The sequence below is a fragment of the Gasterosteus aculeatus genome, chromosome 20 (assembly GCF_964276395.1).
Source record: "Gasterosteus aculeatus chromosome 20, fGasAcu3.hap1.1, whole genome shotgun sequence".
Taxonomy (NCBI): domain Eukaryota; kingdom Metazoa; phylum Chordata; class Actinopteri; order Perciformes; family Gasterosteidae; genus Gasterosteus; species Gasterosteus aculeatus.
In genome coordinates, this window is record NC_135707.1 from 12,439,828 (window position 1) to 12,462,077 (window position 22,250).

The 22,250-nt window shown below is 40.1% G+C and overlaps 3 protein-coding genes and 1 long non-coding RNA gene across 5 annotated transcripts; 3 read left to right on the top strand and 1 right to left on the bottom strand.

Moving 5' to 3' along the window:
• Positions 1 to 3,216: 3,216 nt before the first annotated feature.
• colec10 (collectin sub-family member 10 (C-type lectin)) lies at positions 3,217 to 13,449 on the top strand. Its single transcript, XM_040164368.2, has 7 exons — positions 3,217 to 3,439; positions 4,968 to 5,039; positions 8,134 to 8,205; positions 9,780 to 9,833; positions 10,641 to 10,736; positions 11,143 to 11,354; positions 11,557 to 13,449. Exons 1-7 carry the CDS (start codon positions 3,340 to 3,342, stop codon positions 11,791 to 11,793), a joined length of 843 nt encoding a protein of 280 aa, XP_040020302.2. The 5' UTR covers positions 3,217 to 3,339; the 3' UTR covers positions 11,794 to 13,449.
• Positions 10,099 to 12,708, bottom strand: LOC120810111 (uncharacterized). Its single transcript, XR_005710198.2, has 2 exons — positions 12,578 to 12,708; positions 10,099 to 11,732 (listed from the first exon to the last, which is right to left on the bottom strand). It is a non-coding gene; the product is annotated as an uncharacterized LOC120810111 (long non-coding RNA).
• Positions 13,450 to 13,725: 276 nt separating the features above from the next.
• On the top strand, positions 13,726 to 16,144 carry LOC120810101 (CD209 antigen-like protein C). The gene is made up of 4 exons (XM_040164370.2): positions 13,726 to 13,867; positions 14,084 to 14,158; positions 14,254 to 14,472; positions 15,296 to 16,144. The coding sequence occupies exons 1-4, from the start codon at positions 13,762 to 13,764 to the stop codon at positions 15,673 to 15,675; spliced, it is 780 nt and encodes a 259-aa protein (XP_040020304.2). The 5' UTR covers positions 13,726 to 13,761; the 3' UTR covers positions 15,676 to 16,144.
• Positions 16,145 to 16,748: 604 nt separating this feature from the next.
• mal2 (mal, T cell differentiation protein 2) lies at positions 16,749 to 21,930 on the top strand. 2 transcript variants are annotated; one of them, XM_040164373.2, is made up of 4 exons: positions 16,749 to 17,200; positions 18,285 to 18,455; positions 19,881 to 20,081; positions 20,696 to 21,930. In XM_040164373.2, the coding sequence occupies exons 1-4, from the start codon at positions 17,117 to 17,119 to the stop codon at positions 20,765 to 20,767; spliced, it is 528 nt and encodes a 175-aa protein (XP_040020307.2). In that variant the 5' UTR covers positions 16,749 to 17,116; the 3' UTR covers positions 20,768 to 21,930. The 2 variants fall into 2 exon arrangements, with proteins under 2 accessions (XP_040020307.2, XP_040020308.2); XM_040164374.2 differs by having other exon boundaries at positions 17,039 to 17,375.
• The last annotated feature ends 320 nt before the right edge of the window (positions 21,931 to 22,250 follow it).

Genomic DNA, 22,250 nt, shown 5'->3' on the forward strand with positions numbered 1-22,250 from the left:
TATTTCTTCGTGTTTTTTTAATGTTTTAGATAAATTCAACTGCTGACAAGACCATGTTCGTCCATGTCCGATTCCCCAGTAAAATCCCATGAAACACGGGCAGCAGTCGTTTCCTCAGCTGTAACTGGGATAACTGTGACATTCACGCTCTACAGTAAATGAATGCGGTGCAGAGCACACGTTAGGTCAGCGTTTAATGGGCTGAAGGATTGGTCACTGGCACACATGTGGCAACGTTATGCATGATTGGTACCACTTTCGTAAATGTTGTGGTGTGTTTACCAATATGGAGTCAAACCTTCAATCCAGGAGTGTGAATCACTTTCTTAATTAGAGAACAAAATCCGAACCACATGTAAGCAATTAGCCTTCATGGTAGCAGGGTTGATCCTGTGGGGGGCGGGTTGGACACGAAGTAGGGATGCTGCACTACCAGTGAAAGACCAACGCATTCAAAGGACGATTAGCAACTGCTGGTACACAAACAAGTTGATTTTGACATATTTAAAAAGAAAAATCCGAAAAATGTAGCAAGTAGAGAACAGCTGTTTCCAAGAGTTGTTAAGATTTCTAGACGACATTGAAGAATATTCTCTGCGTTAACATCAAAAGTTTTTTTTTTCTTGTTGTTTTTAAAAGAAATTCATCGAGCCACGCGTCAACATATTTGTGTTTGTGGACCTTCTCAATAATATAATCAAACAAAAAAAAGATACTAAAACAATGAATCTATATCTATATGTAATATATGCTTCTGGATCTGAAAAAACGTACAAACTGTCACAAAATACCGAAAAAAAAGGAGACATATTGATGGCATATTGTAGAGAATCAGCATCACAGTAACATCTGCGCATGAACAAACTGTGTCAACTGCATCAGAGGGAACATATTGGTGGATACATCAGAGATAATCTCATTCATAAAATGTTTAAAAATAAAAAACAAGACAGGTCCAAAATATGGATCCCACGACTCGCAACCTGTAGAAATTCTACTTTGATCCCTTTACCTTCACACACCAGTTGATTGGCCATGGAACCAGTTCCAAGCATCCCGACCAAGGCCGACACAGGCTCATCTTTGCAAAAGCAAGGGGTGACCGACAGATTCAAATGCTTCTGATTAATCTATTTAAATTAGGGCTGGTATTTAAACCAGTAATTAAGACATTCACTTCAGTTCATTCTTCAGTGTTCTGAGGGGAATGCCATCGACAACCAAAATGATGTGATAAACCCCCTTTTACCCTACATGCCAAAGCTATATGAATATCCCCTAGTTGGTGTAATGTCACCGTTTTCCACCTCGTGAAACTAATACAATGAATGTAAAACCATGCTGTTGGCTTTGGTGGTTTCTTTCAAACTGTAATTGAACACGCCATAACCTGACAGTTATTGTAAGCTAAACCAAAAACGATAAAAGACCCCTCGTACAGAAACACACAGCTTTCAACATCTACAAATTCCTCCGCAGAAGTGATATAGACTTTGAAGCTCTGAGAAAACAGTGGTTGGAGCCAAAGAAAACCTCTGACAGACTCACTGTTACCAATTGTGTGAGGCATGAAATATTTTCACGTCTGTGTGTGTTGTTCAAAAATGCTTTTTGTTAAGATAACCCAAAAGAAACAGACTTGAACAGATCTGATTGATGAATATGGCCTTGTAACAGCGTTTTATCATCTATATATTTTATATCTTTCTTTTAGATTACAGCAACTGCAAAAGTTTAAAGAATTTACAACCAGCCAATACTGTGTGTACTTGAAAAACTTTACAAATAACAGTATAAAAGGCCTACCACCATAAAATCAACTTAACTGTCCTCCTAATAATGTATGCTTTTCGATTAATAGTCTTGATAACATCGCCTCTTCCCTGTTCTTTTGAGAAGAGAGCACACGAATGCCCCCAAGGATCTGCCGTACTAATGGAGAGCTTCAGACGTCCCAGGAAGCATAACTCCTGCATAAGGGAATGTTTGTTTGCGCCAAGACATTTCCTTACTTACTTGCTCTTTGTTCGTAGCTCTCTCGCTTGTCTTTCTCTGCTTTCTTCTCTTATCATGTCTCATTCTTTCACATTATATCTCAGTCTTATTTCTCGTTTTCTGCCCCCCACCCATCGTCTTTTCTTCCTCCCTTTGAGACCTCCAAAACCTCGAATCTAGTGTTCAAACCGCACGGTGCAATTATGCAAGAATCTGTGTGCATGCATTTTGGGTTTTTTGTGCACGGACAATTTTAGTGTTGTATGCGCTTGTGGGCATGCGTGCATTTAATATATAACTGAGTGTGTGCGTGTGTGAGTGTGTGTGTGTGTGTGTGCAATATGCATGTGTGAGTGTGATCCTCTTCCACTAAATGGTTTGTAGTCTGAAGGAAGGGAGGAAGGGTAAAAGAAAGGTGGAGGCTGAGAGGTGACATCCCTTGTCGTTTAGACAAAATATCCAGCATGTCGTAGTCAACTCATTGTCCTCCTGACCACACGTAATATGTTTAATTGTGCAAGCTGCACTCTTAAAGCAACATATTTGACCTGTTCTCCATCAAGTAAGGCCTCACAGTGCAAAAACACATGGAGCCCAACAACGTGAGAGTCAAATATCTTTGTTTTAGTGCTCAGTATTTGTCTTTGTTGCCCGTCTTGCTGTGACCTTAAAGTTCGTATGACACCGAGATTCACGAATCAATTTAGTTGTTGTTAGTGCTGTTACTGCTGTAAGACTGTTCTGTAAACATCCAAAAGAAAAGTAATTTGACCATGTGACCAAGCTGTTGGAATATTCTGGAGCAGTATTCAGTGCACATACTGTATTTAAGCACACCCAAATGTAATGGTGAGTATTATGAAGATATACAAATATAAGGTGTCATTTTTTACCCCCCCTCTTTGTCATCAGAAGTACTGCTCTTAAAAGTCGGGATTCTGTTTTATTGGAAAATGATCAAACATGAAAAATGTAAACTAATACATTAAATTGTATTTGTCCACTCAGCTATTCTCTATTCTTCTCACAATATGTAAATGATGCAAAGTCACATTTAATCACATACCGTTTACAAATCGAGGGGCAAGACATACAAGAATGCCATTCTCTGTTTAGTGTTGTTTGACATATTAACAAGTAACTGATAAGAGTCTTATCATAAGACTATAAACAAGTGTGTGCGTGTGTTCTTGAACAGCACATCTCTGTTTGGAACCTCTCTGCAGTGTGTTTGCTCATTAGCGTTGCATGCTCTGGTCTCACAGTTAAGTCCGTCCATTGAGGGATAGCACAGCGGTACATGAGAAACCAGCATTTTCTTCAGTGGTTGCCGATGATTGGGAGATGATGGTGCTGTTGCTGCTCTTTGTGTTTGCGGCTGTGCTCGACTGCGTCGCTCCCTCTACAGAAGTCTGCAACAATAACTTCCTACCCGGAGCCAAAGGCAAGGCATGTCCTCGAATGAGCTGGTAGTTGTGTGTGACAGTTTGTGTTTAAACCTGACTGACTAAACGTGGAATATATATATTTTTAATATATTCTCTCTGGGTGGTTGGGTGCTCACAATCTTAGCTGTTGTTTGTTCAAACTGTAGAGTTAAGACAAGTTTTGGGCTTCATAGTGAAGTATAACAGAAGTTTCAATAAAAATGTCTTGTAAATTTAATTATCTGTATGTGCGTCAGGTAGCAAGCATGTAATGTCCTGCAGTTTATTAGCTAGCAGTTTGCCGCCCGTTCGTCTTTTGGAGGGAATGCCTCCTTGTTTTACGACATCCAGTAGCTTGTTCCCCTGCTGATTCAGACAGACAGACCTAATAAAATACACACTTAAGCAAAGCACCATGTCTTTTAGCGCCATTTACGATACTGGAAAACAAGGCGTAAGATTTTACTCCAGCATCCAAAGGGCAGAATTTGAGAATTATAGATGTGTCAAGTGAAAAGCAAAAGAATAATATTGAATATTGTAAAATTTATATTTGTTTCCTTTTCATGGTTTTACAAGAGCTTATTAATTGAACTATGAAATCAAATGGCAGCATGGCTGAAGTGAATAGTCAGCAGTAACATCATATACAGTCAGAAGGAACCGAGGGTTCACTTTGTCAGTTTTCTGTACTTGTAAGAAAGTTCCAATGTGACAGAGTGTATTTAGACAGCTGCCACTAACTGATTATTTGTTCAAGCCTCACGGCTGCGTATTCCAGTGGGTGTCGGACGTGCATCATTCCCCGAAAAACCTCCATACTAGTTTTATTTATTTTCACTTTTCCAACAAAGACACTTTTATTGCGTTTACTGGAATTTTGACTTCAGCATTTTTAAATAGATTTACCAACGTTTCCTTTTTCCTTTTTTTTTATTGTTATGTCAGTCTGTTTTAGGTGATGTGAGAAACTGAATTGTTTTTTTCAAGGTATCAAATCTCTGTCTGATTTGATACCTTTATCACACAAGCAACGCCTGTTAGTTCTACTCCACATGCATTTTAGTTCAGTTGTCCACATAAAGAAAACAATTTATTACCTGCAGGGAGACTTGAAATTACAATAATTTAGGTTACTTGAAGATGTTTGCACAGCCTGCCGAATTAAATAATACATTTCTTTAGTACTCAAGTGAGTTTGCGCTTTTGAAAATGATATTGACTTGGATCATAGTCTGTGGAAAATGAATATTCAAAACAATTTTTAAACATCCCAACATGTTTCAAATGTACATTTACAATAGAAGTGCACCTAAATCCATTAGTAAATCTCAAACACTCATCACCGTGGGGTTTTCTCTAGTAGTTTTCTCGGGCAGCTGTGAGCTTTGATAATGTAGTATCATGCTGTGATGGCTAGCGATCTGCCAGCATGGCCTCTAAAAGGCCCCTCTTCTGAACAGGGCTGTATGTGGGAAACGTAATGGGAGGCAGTCTGCATTTTAACTTTCATCTTCACTGTCTTTTTTTTTTCTATTAATACAGGAGACCAAGGTCAGATTGGAGAGGAGGGAGATCAGGGAAAACTGGGAAAGAATGGACCACCGGGACTTTCAGGTATCAAACGCCTTTTTTATTTTCAAACCAGTCTTCAGCCCCAACTAATTACTTAGACTTAAATTACTTTCGTACCACAAAGAAAGTATTTATTTTCCAAAAACGAGTGTGGTATATCCAAATGTCTGCAGTGGAAAATAATAATAAACTATAGGTTCTGTTTTTAGTAACATGTGTGCAACGTGTAACAAGGCTAAAAAAGACAACTGCAAGGAGAATGAGGACAGTAAAAGTAATGGCTGATAAGGCCTCATTTCACTCTTATGTTTTCACAGAAGCGTAAAGTCCGACTTTCCCCCCGTCTGCGACTCAGAAATAAAACGTAAATTGCTGCTGTAACCCGATCAAACTATCACGTCTTACTTTTGGTGCCGTGAGCTTCCAGACAGCCTGCGAGAGACTTTTCCCTGGCAGCAGCGTTTGCTGTTTCCCGCTTTCCTTTGCAGGGCGGCAGATACGGAGGCTTGCTCAGCTGCGTGCGCGACACACACACGGACACACACACGGACACACACACGGACACACACACGGACCCGCAGCGCTGTGCGTCTGCGGAGGAAGCAGACTTGTTAATTGCTGCTGAGGAAAGCAGTGGCGTCCCCGCTTTGCCATATGTGATCCAACTGGGCTGGCAGATGAGCCAGCCAATCAACCAGCCACACGATACACATGTCTGTACACGTACACAAACACACGCGCGCACACACTAAGGCAAACGGACAATGAACTATAGGCACGCATAAACACACACACAATACGTCATAGTAAATACACACCATATGAAAGCAATGGTTCCTGGCTGCACTTTTGCTCTCTGCAGATGTTTGTTTATATGGCTTCACACAGAGGTCCTCACGTACACACACACACACACACACACACACACACACACAGACACATCCACACTCTACAACAACAAAGGCCGAGGGTGCTTCGGTCTTTACCAAAAGTGTAAAGAGGAAGGAAGTCTGTAGTCTATATATATGAGAACCTTTTTCAACTTTTGAAGCAACCCGATCCTTATGGTTTGTTAGTGTTTACGCTCTCTGTCGGATGAACGCAGCCTCGTGGCTTTGTAACTGCAGTTTGCCGACAGCTCAACAGATGTCGCATGTATTCCCCCTCTTACGTAAAGAGAGGCCGTTTTACAGGAAGCAGTTTATTTTGGAATGTTAAAAGGGAATTTATGATCAAATGGTTATATTTTTAACGTCAACAAAGCACATTTCTGTATACATGCTGCTATGGTTTATCAGTGTTGCATAGAGTTATGTAAGGATCTTGATTATTGGGAAGAAACTGTTGGGGCGGCGAGCAATGAAGCATGTGTATCTTTTGTTATCTTTGAGCAAACAAAGTGTAACGAATGATCGGGTTAACATCTCAGCCGCTTGTATTTTTGTTATATTAACCCTTGAAAACATAGTCGGTTAGATTTTAGAAATAGCCTGCCCTAATGATAAGAATGAAAACTGTGACCTTCACCTCCTTTATCCTTCAGCAGCTGGAGAATCGCAACGTTAAACCGGTTGGAGGGGTTGGCCATTATATTGAAAGACTGCAGTGATAGGGAGAACTGTTATCTAGACGGTTTAACTGACAAGCAGAATCACAGCAGCTTCTACAGACACACAAGGAATAACAGGAGACCAATAGATTTCATTGTTGCACATGTAGCAAAAAACGGACACCTACAATCACGGTTCTAAATCCCTAACTGTAAAATATTGACTTTGAGATGATTCTTCTCAGGCATTCACACTTAATAAAACCCCCAAAAATTGCACGCACAGTGGAGAGCAAGATTTTCCCATCGAGTTTCAAACCAGACCTCACACAATATATAAAAACTCACACCTTCAGCCAACACTTCTCACAAATCATCAAGTAGAAAATCCACACGAGAAAGGGGGAAATGGGAAATAGTAGTGAATATCTGACTGTGTGTGTGTGTGTGTGTGTGTGTGTGTGTGTGTGTGTGTGTGTGTGTGTGTGTGTGTGTGTGTGTGTGTGTGTGTGTGTGAGTGTGCGTGCGTGTGTGTGCGTGTGTGTGTGTGTGTGTAACCCTCTCATGTGTCCCTTAGTATTTTGACCCCTCAATTGTGGGTTGAATTGTTTCCTGAGGAAATACTCATTCAAGGGTTGGCAGAAAGCCCCAGTCTGCTTTGTTCTTTTCCCACGCACGCACGCTACACACACACATACATGCAAACACACACACACACTCACACACAAACGCACAATCTCTCTCACACCTTATGGGCTGATATTTTTTCTTAACACCTCACCAAAACGGCCTTAAAAGGACGGCGGTGGAACAGTTGACAGCAATTACAATACGGAGGGAAACTGTAATTTGTCATTGTGTCAACAAAAGATAATACAGAATAACCGCTATGGCTGCTTGCAAATAACTTGATAGTTTCTAATCGTACTCTGTGCGTCAGGTCATTGTTGATGACATACTTTATAAATTAAACAAAGAAACAGAAATTAACAAAATCCCATAAATAAATAATAAATTAATGCATTTACTCTGTTTATTACATGTTAAACGTTCACCCTCACTATCTTCAATCCACAAGCAGCCTCTCAACACAAAACACCTAAATTTGTGCCCGAAATAAATCATTTTACCTCTGCAATTTATTCACTGCCATAATATTAGCAATAACGGAATCAGTTTGAACCCAACTATGCAGGGATTGTTGGGAAAAAAACGGCTCCTGGGCTTGCAATGGAAGCATGCGATTATATTGATTAGGGGTGAAATCAATAATATAATTAAAATAGAGCTGATGAAAAACATTCAGGACAAATATACGTGACAAATATGAGAACCATTGATTAAGCGATGTAATCCTTGCAGTAAGGGCCGTAAAAGATACAATAAAGGTATTTCACAGTGAAATCTACCATTCTCTTGATTATATGTTACATTGTGTGTACTCCCCATTCCTGGATATTATTCCCTCTGTTGGTCCTAATCTAAAACTTTACTGATAAAATGTGTTTATCGTGGCCCCTGAATTTTCTAAATATAATCTTCCTCCTCTCTCCCCTCCATCTTGTGTTTCTTTCTCTTCTTCCTCAGGAGAGTCAGGAGAGACGGGGCTTAAAGGAGCGGTGGGCCACACAGGAAAGATGGGGCCCATTGGAGACAAAGGTACACAACATGTGTTCTATGTAGAAACTGTTCCTTCTTTGGTCTCTACTTGTCTATCATTGTCTCTTTCTTTGTAGTTAGTCCCTTACAATACTACTACTATACGCATATACAGTACCTTATGGATACAAACAGATTGTACACACCGAGTGTAAAACCTCCAATATGCTCAGTGCCCTGTGAAAAAATTGATTTACGAAATAAGAAAAAGATTGCTGGACTTTAATACTGTCCAGTCTACAAATGCATTCCTCTTCTAGTGCCAAGACACTTTTTTAACTGGCCTGCAGTTGTTAACAGCAGGCTACAGAAATGGCAAATATGTAGCTGTGAGCTTTCTACAATAAAAACTTTATTAATCTCTTAAAGGAGAAATATATTTCCTGAGCTCCTCCTCAGCCCTGACTGCAGCTCCATCACCATCGACTCAAAACATTCAAATAAGTAGAACAGACATCAGCAAATTTAATTAGTCCCATGACTAATACACACAAGGAGATATTTTCTCAATTTCTTTGATGTTTTAGATCACATCCAAAGATAGATGAAAACATAATCCGGTAGTATGAGGTCATCCGGCTGTCCAGGGAGGTGGAAACTATTTAAATCTTTTTTTTATGAGCAGTCGTGTTCCTCTGCCTCTTCGGGCATTCACATTTCTCAGTATTCATTACGTTTGATACACTTACTGGAAAGTGGCTGTGCATTTGCCATCTCAGGCAAAAGAGTGAGGTCACAGGTTTGGATTTTCCTTGATCTTGAGCTCGTAAAATACCTACAGCAAAAAGAAGGAAAAACTATTTTGAGGGGTGATATGGGTTCTAGCAGAAACTGAAATGCAGCTATTTTCTTACTGAATTGTTGTGTAACACGGCTCACATAAAGAAAGCTCTTTGGATTTCCATGGATATATTTGCAAAAACGTTATGTTTATTTTACGAATATGATAAATGAGAGAGTATACATTGTATGTGCTATAATTCTTTGCATATGTCATCCTGTTATTAGTGAGTTTAAAGGGCTTACATTTTGCTTGGGCAAAAAAACTACTATCTGAAGCTATACAACAATGTGGATTGTGGAAAACCGACATGTTTGTGTGCTGCATGCTGCAGACGTGGCATTTACATACTATACTGGAAACTTTATAATAAGACATTGTACAGCTCCTCATATAAAACCAGCCAATTGCTATGTTAATTAATTTAGTAACGCAAGTATAATCTTGATTTTATTTACATGAATATGTACAATTTACAAATATATTTATATCTAAAAAAAATATGTTGTCATCTCAAATCTATTTGGAGCAGTCATATCTGAGTCGCAATAATTTGACCTAAGGAGACCTTTATATCTTTGTGCGGCCATGTTTCATGTATGATACAGCCATCTGGTGGTAATGTGCTGTAACTGCCTCCCAATATCCCATAACGCAAATAAGCTATCACTATTATCAGTAGAAAGATTGGTGAGAGAACTCTGAAATATATTTATATTGTATGTGATTAAATACAAGCAAATTTAAACTGCTAGTTTAAATGGTCTCACATGTGATTTATCTTGCTCTGTAGGTTGCAACGGTGATACTGGTTTGGAAGGGCCTACTGGTTTAAAGGGAAAAACAGGTGAGTAAATCATGCAGACATTGCTTTTTCCATATTCTATGTATGGAAGAAAAAAAACATCTGTCACCTCTGGGCTCGTCAGGATGATGTAACATCACATTTGACTTATCGTCATAAAGAAAGAGTTCCCTATAGAATTACATTGGACATTATTTCTACTACAGAAATTAAGTATAATAGATGTAAATACAGATCGGCTTTTCTTGGTTATTTGGGCCATGTACTCCACCCACTGTGGAGTTTAAATCAAATAATAACAACAATGTTTAGGGGCTGGCTTTGAGCTTTAATAGCAGTTCCCCTAATATTCCAAACATGTAGAAGGACAATTACATTAAATATTCAGATTGGACCAAGCGAGAAGACGACGGCTGCAGGACAAACTTGGCAGAGCTTCACCAGGCACAATACCAAATATCGATGTGTGATGGTCACAGACATTTTAATTAAAACATATAGGATCAGAATCAACACTTATTGCCAAAATATGTTAGACATACAAGGAATTTGACTTGGCGGTTGGTGCATAAAATCAGACAGTAAGACAATGGACAACAAGACACCTAATTCTACCAACCTAAGGCTATAATGGAGGAGGCGCTCGCCACGCGGCGGGCCTTGTCTGCACCGAGGGACCGAGAACGCTTGGGCTCACAAATAGCAAAGAAAGCACACAACAAAGTCAACACAATGTTATTCACTCATTTAAAGTGGGACAGTTTTGTTACAGTCATAAACCAGGAAGGTAATGCTATTACACCCTGTACACACTCAATTAATCGTTTGCTGGGTTTTGCTTACCAACAGGCACAACATGTGACTGTGGCAGATACAGGAAGGTGGTTGGACAGCTGGACATCAACGTAGGCAAGCTGAGGAATGCTGTTAAGTTTCTGAAGAATGGTGAGTGCTGCGTATTATTCATGGTTTAGCACAAACCAGCATACTCCAAAGTGTGATCATTTGGAAGATAAAGATAAAAGGGAAAGCTATGTTGGTGGATATTCTTCATATAATTGTGTTCCTTACAGCCCATTACCTTCCCTTATGTTGATGTTATTTGTAATATACAAGCCCAGTAAATCTGTTTTTTTTACGGTCTCTGGACTTTGACAAGGAGTCTTTTTTCTTGTTGTTACTGATCTAAGAAGCATAGTGGAACTGCAATTTAAATTTGCATAAAAATACATCCTTATTTTATTTTATGATGCCATGTCAATGCCCCGACAATTATGGGGCCTATTCTCTCCAATGAAAACCATTTAGTAGATTAACATGTAAATCCAGTACATGTACCTCTCCTGTCCAGTCATATTGGGGCTGAAAGAAACAGAAGAGAGTTACTACCTGCTGGTGAAGGAGTCAAAGAGGTTCACAGAGGCTTCAATGAACTGCAAGTGGAGAGGAGGCACCCTGGCCATGCCGAAAACCAGCAACACCAACCAACTAATGGCAGACTATGTCACTCAGGCAGGACTGACAAGAGTTTATATAGGATTGCAGGCTCAAAGCAAGGATACGGTAAGAAGTCCCAATCAGATACTCTCACACACACACACACACACACACACACACGCAGGTCAGCAGGGCGCTTGTCCAATTTTCGTCTTGTTTCTTCTTTTGACACGGTTTTCTGAAGAGGGGGTGAATACTGTATTTAGGGCTTCACTCTCCTGAAACCTTTTTGATGAAAATTATTTCTCTCTCCCTTTTTTTTCGTCAGAATGGAACAAGCAATTATGTGTACGCAGACTCCAGCCATCTGCAGGGGTTTGCAGCTTGGAGCCAAGCAGGGGAGCTCAACTCCGGAGTATCTCCCACCACAAACTCCAGCTGTGTGGAGCTGCTCAGCACTGGGGCATGGAGTCATGTGGAGTGTGAAGCCACCATGTTTTTCATCTGCGAGTTCCCAAAGAGCAGGAGAGGAGGAAGAAGAGGAGAAAGAGGAGCCCTATCATGAATCAATCAAGACATTCAAAAGAGATTGAAGTGCACATAATGTGTCGATGTAGCATTTATATAATCATAAACATTACAATCATAGTCCTTTCGTAACACTTACGCATATATATTCTCAATTGATATGCACATGTTTTCTTGATTACCTGATTCATCTTTGATCTCAATGTATTGAAGAACAAGCTGACACGTTCAAATGACTTGTTTTGTTCTTGTTTTGTAACCAGCAAATATTAACATTTGATGAAGTAGAACCATTTCATTTTTGACCGTTATTGTTGCAGTTTGATAATCTGTTGATATTCTTGACGACTCTAAAAGGCCATTTTCAAAAAAGAGCATTTTATATTCTCAGTATGAGCACAAACACAAACAGCACAGAAAAGCCTTGCTTGGATGCAGAGTCGCTGCTGATCTCAGCCTCTTCTGTTTTTCTTTCTGTGCCATTGAGTGTCTATATAAATACAGTATGTGCACACATTACATTTTCTCCCATTTTGGCATTTGGCAACTCCTCTTTATCAGTATTCTCATTGATCTGCTTGGGAAGCCTTTTTCCACAGATGTTTGTGGATTTCTGAATATTTTAAACCATGCATAAAAAGATTGTTTAACCTGTAGTGTATACATATTTGTGGGAAGTAATACATGTAGTTTGACATGGAAGCGGAATGGTTTGTGTGCCAATACCTGTCGGCTAGGCTTATACATCCACAGCGGCAAGTGGTACTTAGTTACAGTAATCACAACACCAATGTCATTTCTTTGAATAAAATGTATTTTACCTGTTAAGCAAAACATCATTCAGACTAGAAATAAGAAAAGTTCCACTAAAGGTGACGGTCAAATGAGAAATGCAACAGGAACTTGAAATCTTGATCCATGAGCCTCTTTCTGTTCACACGTTAAATATGAAACAACTATTCCGTGTATTTATATGAAGAAATGAAACAGAAACAGAAGAAACAGGAGGAACTATTATAGGTTAACTGATATTAAACATTTCCCACGTGTTGCAATCATTCTGCTGTCTATTTCTATGAAATGTTTCCTCTTTTAGTGCTGCTGATGTTGCCTTTTTCATCAGGAAATTACATTTACACAGGAAATCAGAACAGTTTTTTTAGCATTTTGCACCTTTTTTGTATCATCATGATACACTTCACTAAAACACTTCATATTTTTGATTCCTTTAAATCAACTTCGGTATCAATTACATGTACGATGTGTAAAAATGAACATTGCGGCGGTTAAAATATGTGTGATTATTCTTGCATTGTTTTTTGGTGATTTTGTGAATAACAAAGTGTCCCATCTGCCCAAACCAACCGAATGTCTTTCCAGGTGCTGCACTGCTTTGTTGTGTCCAATTTGTTAATACATGTTTGCTATGGAGTGAATATGGGAGGACATTGTAACACCTTCCATTCACATTCAATATCATGAATGCAATGAATCAATGCTATATTCTTATTGTTTGTTATGACCTTCAACATTAAGAATCTGGACAAAAACATTGGTTCATACAGTCATATGTTTTATATAAATGAATTTATGCCCTAATCTGTAAACCTGGAAGATTACATGGCATCGATGCTTGCTCATAACATCCTGTTATTTTAAACAGTGAATAAATAAATTGCATTTAAGACAGGAACTAAGTTGTGGGTTAAAATACACGGCTACTGTACACTGATTCACAATTACAGACATAAAGCTGTAGACTGAATGGTAAATGTAAACTAATCTGCAGTTATATTAACACATTATTAAAATGTATGTACACAAAGACTTGACATATCCACTACAACTCATAACGAATATGAAAGAAATCCCAAGGTTCTGCTGACTCAAACAGATGGGGTTTCACGTACCGAGCATATCTTCCCCAAAAGTCTTTATTTGCAGTCTCAGCAAATCATAGAGAATAAAAAGAAACTGACTCAAACACGGACCACAAATTGAGAAGATGTCTGTGACAATGAGGAGCAAGTCGGGGGACGATGGGGATGACAGCGTAAACCTCATGGCTTCTGTCAATAGATCAAACAACGGACGCCGACCTGATACGTCAGGTAAGACCAAACATTAAAACCATAATTGCTGCCAATACACAGCACAACATTCACTGTAAGAGAAATGGCTGCAGTAACTATAAAATGGCTATGATGTGCATAATGAAATGCGGATAGGGAGAAAGTACTGCTAATTAAACAATTCAGATAGATTATGCATCTGCGTTGCTCGTCGATGATTTTTCATTACCTTACTGGGATCTTTTTGGAGTTTAGTGTGCTGGATTGGAGCTGCTGCAGTGAGTCTGGGGTTCCTTCTGCAGATTTTGATCTTAGGTGTGGTTGCACACAGTAAGTTAAGTGCAATACTGCCTCAGCAATGACCTAGAATACACATCAAAAACTCCTTTGAACAGTTGAAATGATTCTAAATGAACCTGTTTCAGATTCCTGGGCAATCAGGCATCAGGACTCAAAGTGTGAAAACATGAGCTACAGCCTCATAATAGACAGAGACAAGCTGAGGGATGAGCGAGATCAACTGAAGATTCAATCCAGAAACCTAACAGAAGAGATGGAGCTGCTGCAGAGCCAATACAACGCTATGGCTGCGAGTCGAGATAAGCTACAAGAGGAGGTCAACAGGTTAAAACTCAGCAAAACAGGTAAGAAATGCACTCATGCAAGACATTTCAATGGTTTCTTGGATTCGCTGCTGTGGACAGGGAAATTGATCTTAGATTCAGAAAATGGACTTGGATGGATCACTGGATGCTCGTGTACTCCATTAAGCACAAGGCATTAGAATATGAAATTCTAATTTGCAGCATCATTTCAGGCCACCTATTTACGGTTCTTGTTGGTCTTATTCATAGCTGAATCGAACTAGTCTTAATAGTCACGTATCGTCTATTTATCTTTATTTTAAACAGAATTAGCGAACACTTCCTGTAAAGCTTTATACAGACAACACAAACGCATTGCATCCGAAAAAGCAACTCTCAGAATGAACGTTTTGTAAACAGCAGGATTATTGCACCAAAAGTAAAAGATTAATCTATATAACTTTTAAATTCTAACTTCAGCTAGAATATTTAGCACAGTTGTGTGGCAAACATTTAACCAAGTGCAGGCTCACCGTATGACACCGCAGTGAATCTGTACACACACAAACACACTCAGGCTTTTTCCGCCATTACAGAAAAGTAATCTTTTGGTATAAGTGACTTAGTCACTTAGGGAAATCAGTCTTGAGAAGCTGGTATTAAGCATAAAAACCTGTTAAACAATAGCACAGATATGGCACTTTCTTATTTCCTGTTGTTCTGGCTCTGTCCCTCGTGGTTGAATGCACTCATTGTACGTTGCTTTGGATAAAAGCGGGAGCGAAATGAAATGTAATGTTTCCTGCTGTTCAACAAATCTGAGCTCATAAAAGAAAGCCATTTCTGGATCACAATTGCTGAAATACATGTGTGTCGTCTCTAGATGAACCTTGCAGCCAAGGATGGACATCCTTCAAAAGCAAGTGCTACTATTTCTCTGGTAAAGGACAGGCTGAGACCTGGGAAAACAGCAGAAAGTCCTGTAAAGAAAGAGGAGCGGACCTGGTGATCATAACGACTCAAGAAGAGCTGGATTTCGTCAGCAGCATTTTCCCCGTAACCTGGATTGGTCTCTCTGATAAGGAGATGGAGGGGCGGTGGAAGTGGGTGGATGGGGCTGATCTGTTGGGTGATGAATTCTGGCAAATCGGGGAGCCCAATAATAATGAAAATGAAGAGCATTGTGCCGAGGTCTCACGTTCGGCAAAGAAATTTAATGACGTGCCTTGTAATAGGAAATTTTCATGGGCATGTGAGGATTAAGGTCCGAGTGGCACTTTTTCTTTTTTAGTTGAGGCCATTTGGTCCCCAACATCTGATTTGTACTTTTTGTAATACTCTTACTTGTCTGAAAACAAATGCGGTTGTGGACAGTCTAATTACAACTGTTCCTTTTAGTGATGTCAAATACACTTTTACTCCAGAAATCAAATTAAACTCAAATAAATAAATTAATAAAGGTGATTCATCCATTGTTGATATTTCTAAGCAAACATTTTAATGGACATTGTTGTGTCGTCTAAATGTTTCTTTTACTGATACTAAAATGTAAATAATTGATTCACTGATTAATACATTGTTATTTTTTTTTGTTCGAACATGTTCCATGTGACTGTGTGGCCTCCAGAGAACAACCAGGCTAAATGGCGTTTATACACAGAGAACTGTGACAAATGTGATATCAAAACTTCTTTAATTGTTGAAAAAAAATAAAACATGTTGGTCTTTTAAACAACTGTCTCGTGCGTGTTAGAATACAGGGGTCTCTTACCGGTCGTATTGATTCTCACAGCCAACCGCTAAAGTGAAGTAGCTCAGTGCCCTTTAAGAGGTTAAATCAACATTGGTACACAAACCCAGTCCTGGCTAAACATTAACTCCATGTAGCTTATAAGAAACTGCTCTCACCAACAGAATTAACATCACATCAATTTGATGCCACCATTAGATTAAGAAAAACTTTGTCCCCAAAAGAAAAAAAACGGCAAATACTTTCAGTTCCATGTTTAGTACAAACAAGGTAAATGCTTCTGAGGCACTTGAAACCAGTTTGCTTCTCCCTTCAGCTGTTACTCTAACCTACAAGCTAATATTTACTTTTCAAACGGATTTGCTCATGAACTGGGAAAGTTAACCAATACAGGTGCTATTGTTTTTTATCTTCAGCGCGAAGTCAACTTCATCAGCAGTCATGACTTCTACAATTTGATTTATCGTCTCACTAATGTTTCTGATGTTATCTTCTCCGCTGGTAAATACTGACACAGGCGGAAACCAAGTGCTCCAACCCAGGGAAAATGCATTTCCAGTTGGTGTTACAATTACCAGAAATGAACCAAGATGAACATGAACCTTTTTTTGTGTCAAAGATGGCACAGTTATTAAGAACTGGCATTTTGGGCCTGAAGAGAAGGAAAACGTTTCCACACCCTGAAGTCTTTAATAACCTATTTGATGTACTACCTTTCAAACACGGTATAAGGTATATACATACAGCAGTGGTGAAGTACTATCATGCTAGTGTATAAAACAAACATTACAAGTAAATTAAAAGCACTTTAGTTCCACGTCGTCACTGTTCCTCGTGCGTTCCGTGAAAGGATTTTCTGGCTATCGGAGCTTCCGTGAGGTCATTGAACGCATCGTTGGTTTCCTGGGGAGTGGCACCTGCACCTGCACCTGTCCGACCTGTTGGAGGAGACACATGACTCCGCAGGAATTTCCTCCCCCTTCCTCCCGCTGCTCCCGTGCTTTGTCCAGCCGGAGTCTTTCCAGTGGGAGACGCAGGGTGAGAGCCAGAGGGAGAGGGGGAGTTACCGAGGAGAGAGACTCGGCTCGATATAAAGATGTCGGAACCAGCCGCTAACCCCGCTGCCACCTCGTTCCCAGCGCCGTATATCACGCTTCCTTTGGGACTGCCGGTGCTGAGAACTTATTCCGGAGTCCTCGTTTGTTTAGAAATAGTAAGTGCGTGTTTTAGATAAGCGTTTTCTAACGTCTAACTGCTGTTGTAGAAACGGGGGGACCCTGTGGTCGCTGTTAATAATCGATGACGTCACGTCGGCGTGACACTGTGAATTGCAGGCGATTATTAAGGCGGACTGCGATGTGCACGCTGCTCGGGCTGTGAACGTCGCGGACACGCTGATCGTATATGTGATTGACTGAGTGGGTTCGTGGGTTGTTGTTTTTTAAAACTTGACAGCCAAAGCGTGGGCGAATGTCGCCTCGAGCAATGTCGAGCAGAATGCTTCATTTCTAGTGAAAGCCACGCTGTTTATTTGTGTTTTCAAGTTCATGATGATTTGACTACTGATCTACATGGCTGTTTCCACTTAAGCATGTTTAAAGCATTAACCTAACACACAGCGGGTGAGATATTTGGTAAGTGACAGAACAGCTTTTGCTTTGGTGTTTTAATCCATGCTGACTTCATACTTGCCCCTAAATCTCCCCCCACCCAAAAAAAAAACAATGTGTTTCTCTGATTCTGTCATCGATCGTAGAGCTTTTACCAGAAGACAACACCGGAGTGAAAGGCAGAATGTATTGTGTATCAGTTATTGTAAGCAACGTTTTTAGATAATGTAAAACCTGACAAATTCCAATGCAGCCTCAGACGATGATGCATTTAGTCACAGCAGGCTGGTGCACCACAGCGGTTCCAGATGACCTAACCTTGTAGTAGTATTGAAACAGTATTCCAAGGCTTTTCATATCAGTGACGTATACAGATTTTAGATTTGACCTTTGTAGGCACAATACAGGCTACATGTTGACAGTTATAATACCCGCTGTCTTGCGTCATAAATTGTTGTTGTTCCGTCCACTTCGGCATATTGACTAATGTGACTGTTTGATTCTATCCCCAGTTATTCGGTGGTCTAGTATGGATCCTGGTGGCGTCCTCCAGGGTACCCGTGCCTCTGCTGCAGGGCTGGGTGATGTTTGTGTCGCTCACCACCTTCTTCCTCTCCTCCGTGTACCTCTCGCTCTTCATCACTGGCCTGGCTGACCGCATCAACACCGACTGGAATGTCTTGGTGAGATGTTGACATGTCGGCCTGCTCTTCTGTCCCACCCTTCATTCATGCATCCGTCCTTCCATCTACCCATCTAGGTGTATGCACAGCTGTCTAGCTGTCTGTCTTTTTAGGGTTTTATCTGTCTAGGATTGACATGGATTCAAAAAAACAACAACCCCAGCCCTGAAATTTAAAGGGACTAAAATGATGTTTGCATCCAGGCTTATGTTACTGAAGAGCATTGCATTCATTAACTGGTTAACCACGGATACCATTTTGGGACGATAAAGCATGTCTCATGGTTACTTTAACGTGACGAAGCTTCCTTTCTTCACACGCGTTAATCAGGAACAGGGCCAAGTGTGGACACAGCAAAGCCAACAGAAACATAAAGGGAAGACTTTGCATTACAACAACATGTCAACTGATGTTTTATTTTTAGGCAATGCAGCGGCAAACTAAAAGGGAAGCTACAACAGTTAGTCACTTAATTGATTACCATAATCAACAGAAAATGTATCTACAACTGTTAAATCTCACAGTTTAAGTAATGTTTGAAGTATAAACATATGATGGCGCCAGACTTTTCCTCGATTTGCACTATTGTCTTTGCGGTTTGGACTGTTTTGTCAAAACAGGATCTTTAACGGACTTATTGGTAAGATGTTTCTACTGTCCTCTGATGTGTTTTATACAGCGGTTTAACTGGTTAGTTGATGGTCGATAGTAAATCGATATTAACCTACATGCAAATGACAAGTATAGATTTTCAAAAGAAATAACAAGACATACCGGTAACTATTAGTATCATTTGTTGAGCCTTTTCTATTGGAGTAGTAACTAGTGTGAGAGAATAGAACCTGTGCCACGTTGTGGTGTTACGGCACCGCGGTGTAGTCTGGGCCCTCAGACACAGCAGGCCCCGCCTCGGGCTCCGGGCCCTGCTCCCACGGGAGTAACCAGGCGCGTGTGGGGTTGGTTGTTTGTTCCCGGGCCGAACAATGAGTGACACGGATGATGAGCTCACACCAAAACGCAACAACGGCCCGCCTGTAGTGGCCCCGCCAGGCTCGCCCAGTCGACGGCACAAACCGCCATTAATCCCCCCGTGACTCCCTGACACTCCCTCTCTCTCCCCCGCTGCTATTTAATTAGTCTCCGTTCTTCCTTAATAGGGTGCTTTCCCAATAACTTTGGCCCTTTTTGCCGTGTTTGTTGTGACTACCATGTTGTGCTTTGTAATAAATGTAAACACTTCATGTTTTGACAAATTAGCCTGATTTGTTATGTGAGTCGGAAGGCTGCAGAGGTCAGGGCATAGTTTGATAGTTGTCCAATGGGACAAAACCCACGTGTTGTGCACTTTTTGTTCCCATCTATTGTACCCGCTTGGACTTTTTAGTATTTATTTCTGATGCATTCTCTCCTCTTCTTTTCCCTCAGGATGTGGTCTACCATTTTTGGGCTTTGCTCTTCTACTTTGCTGCCTTTGTGTTGGAGGCAGCAACTACAGCAGCTAATGGAGGAGCCCACATCAAGGCGCTGCCCAACAGCACTGCAACGGTCCTGTGTATAACCCAACCTCGGGGCAATATATTCACCGTGCTGAATGAGAGGCAATATGGTATTAATGTTGCAGCCACGGTGAGCGTTTTATATCTTCTTTAATCAACTCTGTAGGGTAATGTGTGCACAGCTTGTGCACTCACTACTATTTGCACAATATCAAACTATTTTGTTGACCTTTTTTGCTGAGGTTGGGTTGTTCCTCCAAAATTAATGAAAATAATATAATAGTTATCATGTTATAACTTTAGGTGTATTCATTATCATTTTTAATTATAAAACTAATATCATCTGACATCATTCTTGTTACAATTGTTTGAGGCTCTTGTCAGAGAAACAACTCTGTCGACTCATTTACATGAACATCGTACCATTTCTGCTCTCGAGACACTTTTATCTTGTTTGGACTTTAATTTTTGCATGCACCTTTCGAATGATAAAGACCATAAATGTCCTAACGGGTACGCTTTTAGATAGAACTGCCGGGTGCTTAATGCAGTACGTTGGGTAGGATATGTAAGGTTACGTGAGTTTCCAGTAGGTCTTCTTAGCAGTAGGTTGGAATAAGAAAGACTCTCACGTTAGTTTTATAAAGTTTCATTTAGCACTTGTAAGTCAAATTGACTGGGTTTGTCTGACCAATTTTTAATGTTTTCATTTTCATTGTCTCTCCTTTTGTCTGTTTGTCCCAGATATTTGCATTTGTGGTGACAATATGCTACGGCTGCAGCATGGCGATGGGCTTCAAGAGGTGGAGGATGTAACCTCGCAACCCAGCAACAAACTAGTTTAGTAACCGCTTCATAACTTAACTAAAGTCCTTTTATCCAGCTCCGCTCAGTGCACCGTTTCTTCCCAAAACTAAAATCCTCCGAGGAAAAAATCGAGATGACAAGATTTCTGAACAATAGTATTTGTGCATCTTCTTCTGTGCTATCGATATGTCTGGGCAGTCAAAGACATGGCTGTTCAAGGTGTTTCGAGGGACGGGGTTAAAGAAGAGCGGTTTTAGTTGCGTATACTGTACCGTGAATGTAAAAGGATATACAGGGATCATTTTTCAGTCCACTTGGGTGATACTACAATTTCCTGAACGCTGACCGTTTCTAAAAAATACAAAAGCATGCCTATGAATGCTGCTTACAGGTTATGTACAGCCGTACATCCTCATTGCAGGGAATATATCCCCTCTCCCAGCACAAGAGTCATGCTGTATCTCTGTATGCTGCTTCTGGGTTTCGCACAGCAGAAAATGAACGTGATAATGGCATTTGTCTGGTTACCTTGGTGCTAAGGAGCTGTTAACACACTCTAGTTTTAACACGACTGACTGTGATTACATGCTTTCGTGGCCACTATTTATAATGTGAGTGGATCTGATATTTAAATTTCAACATTGTAATTTCTTTTCGTGGAGCTTTTTGTCAAATTGTTTTATTGGCCATAGCGTGTTTTCAACAGTATTTTACATTCCCAGTCCACATTATTCACACAACAATATCGGCTACTGTTTAAACTTGCTGAGTGCTGTCCTGTGTTGCTAACACCATGTGAGTTACTGAATAGGTTTGTCATACGGGAGTTCTACTTCAAACTAATCGTCTAATCTATCATCGATAGAGTAGCTTTTTGTCAACTACTATACCGGAAACCGTGATAATTATCTATTAATGGATCATTTGTTTGAGTTTGAGTTTGATCCTAATTGTAATTCTGTTAAGGCATCATAACGTTCCAAAATCAATAACTATCTTGCTACATGATTTAGTAGTTAATATATGGTGTTTAATTTGTGTTGGCATCAGGCTATTAAATGTTAATTATATAAAAATTGTTTGTTTTTACACCGGCTGCCTGTTTGTTGGTTTTTGCCAATTTAAAAACCTTTCTTTGAGAACTACAGAAATAAAGGTTTTGAAGTGAAAAACTCCCGTCTTTGCAAGGCGCATCGTTTTCTGCCAGTGTCATTCTTATACGTCACCTAATACGAAAATTGCAATTCCTACACATATGTGAGAGCAGAGTGTCCAGCGATATGCCGGTTCACAGGCAGTATCGATTCCCCACAGGATTCCTCAGGTTGCACAATTCAAAGACATGACCAAGCAAACAATGACCGTTTGTTTATCTGTGAGAGTAAAACAAGTGGCCCTGTATTAGACTCGGATGAGGACTGAAGCGTAGACCAGATATAACAAGAGCCGAGTTCACGATTTATTTTAATTGCATCCGTTGCAGATCTTTTGA

Bases quoted from the DNA above. Each gene is read 5' to 3' on its own strand.
- colec10 (XM_040164368.2), top strand. From the start codon at position 3,340: ATGATGGTGCTGTTGCTGCTCTTTGTGTTTGCGGCTGTGCTCGACTGC. The intron at 9,834-10,640 runs GTGAGTAAATCA...GCTTACCAACAG, and splicing joins TGGTTTAAAGGGAAAAACAG to GCACAACATGTGACTGTGGC. The intron at 11,355-11,556 runs GTAAGAAGTCCC...TTTTTTCGTCAG, and splicing joins AGGCTCAAAGCAAGGATACG to AATGGAACAAGCAATTATGT.
- mal2 (XM_040164374.2), top strand. From the start codon at position 17,259: ATGTCGGAACCAGCCGCTAACCCCGCTGCCACCTCGTTCCCAGCGCCG. The intron at 17,376-18,284 runs GTAAGTGCGTGT...TTCTATCCCCAG, and splicing joins TCCTCGTTTGTTTAGAAATA to TTATTCGGTGGTCTAGTATG. The intron at 20,082-20,695 runs GTGAGCGTTTTA...TGTTTGTCCCAG, and splicing joins GTATTAATGTTGCAGCCACG to ATATTTGCATTTGTGGTGAC.
- LOC120810101 (XM_040164370.2), top strand. From the start codon at position 13,762: ATGTCTGTGACAATGAGGAGCAAGTCGGGGGACGATGGGGATGACAGC. The intron at 14,159-14,253 runs GTAAGTTAAGTG...AACCTGTTTCAG, and splicing joins CTTAGGTGTGGTTGCACACA to ATTCCTGGGCAATCAGGCAT. The intron at 14,473-15,295 runs GTAAGAAATGCA...TGTCGTCTCTAG, and splicing joins GTTAAAACTCAGCAAAACAG to ATGAACCTTGCAGCCAAGGA.